This window comes from Octopus bimaculoides, chromosome 18 (genome assembly GCF_001194135.2).
Source record: "Octopus bimaculoides isolate UCB-OBI-ISO-001 chromosome 18, ASM119413v2, whole genome shotgun sequence".
In the NCBI taxonomy this organism is placed as follows: Eukaryota; Metazoa; Mollusca; class Cephalopoda; order Octopoda; family Octopodidae; genus Octopus; species Octopus bimaculoides.
The window spans coordinates 40,436,177-40,438,284 of record NC_068998.1 but is presented as its reverse complement, the minus strand read 5'-3'; the positions used below and the strand labels follow the sequence as shown (position 1 = coordinate 40,438,284).

Sequence of the window (2,108 nt, the reverse complement as noted above, 5' to 3'; positions counted from 1 at the left end):
CACCACACAGGCCTATGATCAAAGGCAAGGTGATAATATTTACTTGTGGCATTGACTGCAATTGTAACAGTGATGATGTTGATTGTAGCAGTGGCAACAGTAATGGTGATGGTGGTGGTGGTGGTGGTAGTGATGGCGGTCAGGTAGGTTTTTATTTATTTATTTATTTATTTATTTATTCATCATTACTGTTATTATTTTTGTTGGTTGGTTGGTTGGTTGATTGGTTGGTTGGTGTTTAATTTTTGCTGTTCTGGTTTCAAAACAAGCGTTCGGTTTGTAAAAATTAAAAAAAAAAAAAAAAAAAAAATTAAAATTGTTCCTCGCTAGTCTCACCACACTCTATTCTCCATCAAGCATTTTCTTGTTTCAGTTTCTTGATGGTATTCTTCAACGCTTGTCTCTTGTTGCAGAACCACACACGAATTACTTCGCGGTCATAGTTCAAGTTTTCAGAAAGCTCTGTCATCTCAGCACCTGCGAAGTAGAAGGGAAAAGAAATTACAATTCATTTACTTAATTTTACCTGTTTCAGTCATTGCCTTACAAGTTTATATTTTTAGTAACCATAGGTGCAGAAGTGGCTGTGTGGTAAGTAGCTTGCTTACCAACCACATGGTTCCGGGTTCATTCCCACTGCGTGGCACCTTGGGAAAGTGTCTTCTACTATAGCCTCGGGCCGACCAAAGCCTTGTGAGTGGATTTGGTAGACGGAAACTGAAAGAAGCCCATCGTATATATGTATATATATATGTATATGTGTATGTGTGTGTATATGTTTGTGTGTGTGTGTTTGTCCCCCCCAACATCGCTTGACAACCGATGCTGGTGTGTATGCATGCATGTGCGAGCATACAAGGTGGTATCAAAAAGTTCCTGGACTAGTTCTGGAGTGTACCAATAGATGGTAGTGCACAGTTGCATGTGCAGTGAGAACTAGCAGTGACCTTCATGAGGGATGTGCTGAGTGACACCACTGTGTTTACTTTGCAAGTTGAGAGATTTGTGTTTTTGTGATTACGTGTATGTTGTAGTCTGTGATTTTGTCATGGACAGGAATAAAGAGCCAACATGAAATTTTGCGTTAAACTTAGAAAGTCTGCGACAGAGACATGGAACATGCTTTGGCAAGCTTATGGTGACAAGTCAATGGGTCATATGCAATGCATCAAGTGGCATGGGTGCTTCAAATGTGGCAAAACATCCCTGGAAGACGATGAGCTATCTGAAAGACCTGCCATGAGCATCACCTCTGGAAACATGGAGAAAATTCATCAGTTTGTGCATGAGGATCATCGGAGGGCAATCAACAACATTGCTGCCTGCTGACCACTGAGCAGAAAGAACGTTGTGGCAAAGAGTCTGTCAAGATCTCTGTTAGTGTGCTGCTGATGACCCATCCTTCATGTTGAGGATCATTGCCAGTGACTAGAGTTGGGTCTATGGGTGCGACCCTGAAATGAAGCAGGAGTTGTCACAATGGAAGAACCCTTCATCTCTATGACCTAACAAGGCATGACAGAACTGCAGCTCAATCAAAAGCATGATCATTGTTTTTTTACAACATCCACGGTATTGTACATCGAGAATTCATCTCCCACGGCCCGACTGTCAATCAAAAATTCTACAGGGATGTTTTAAAGCATTTGAAAGAAGACATTTGGCAAAAGTGACCAGATCTGTGGAGTGCGAAGAATTGAATTCTTCATGATGACAATGTGCCTTGTCACTGAGCTCTTGCCACTCATGAGTTTCTTGCCAAAAACAACATGGTATCACTGCTGCACCCACTCTATTCACCAGATTTAGCACCTGCAGACTTCCATCTGTTTCCAAGATGAAAATGCAGCTCAAAGATCGCCATTTTAACACCACTGATGAGATCCAGAGGGAATTGCAAGAGGTCTTCAACTCACTTATAGAAAATGACTTCCAGGCTGGATTCCAAAAGTGACAGGAATGCTGGGATTGGTATATTGCTGTGCAAGGTGACTACTTCGAAGAAGATGATGTTAAAACTTAGGTAAATAAGTTATTTTTTATGAAACAGAACTAGTCTGGAAACGTTTTGATACCACAGATATCTTTTTATATATATATTTATATAT

General features: G+C 40.7%; 1 protein-coding gene across 2 annotated transcripts in view; it reads right to left on the bottom strand.

Moving 5' to 3' along the window:
• Nucleotides 1-282: 282 nt before the first annotated feature.
• The window catches only part of LOC106876972 (POU domain, class 4, transcription factor 2), a 138,991-nt gene continuing 137,165 nt past the window's right edge, over nucleotides 283-2,108 (bottom strand). For both annotated transcript variants that reach the window (XM_052974201.1, XM_052974202.1), the window contains one exon: nucleotides 283-477. In XM_052974201.1, the coding sequence (XP_052830161.1) occupies nucleotides 353-477 (125 nt within the window). In that variant the 3' untranslated portion in view covers nucleotides 283-352. The remainder of the gene's footprint in view (nucleotides 478-2,108) is intronic.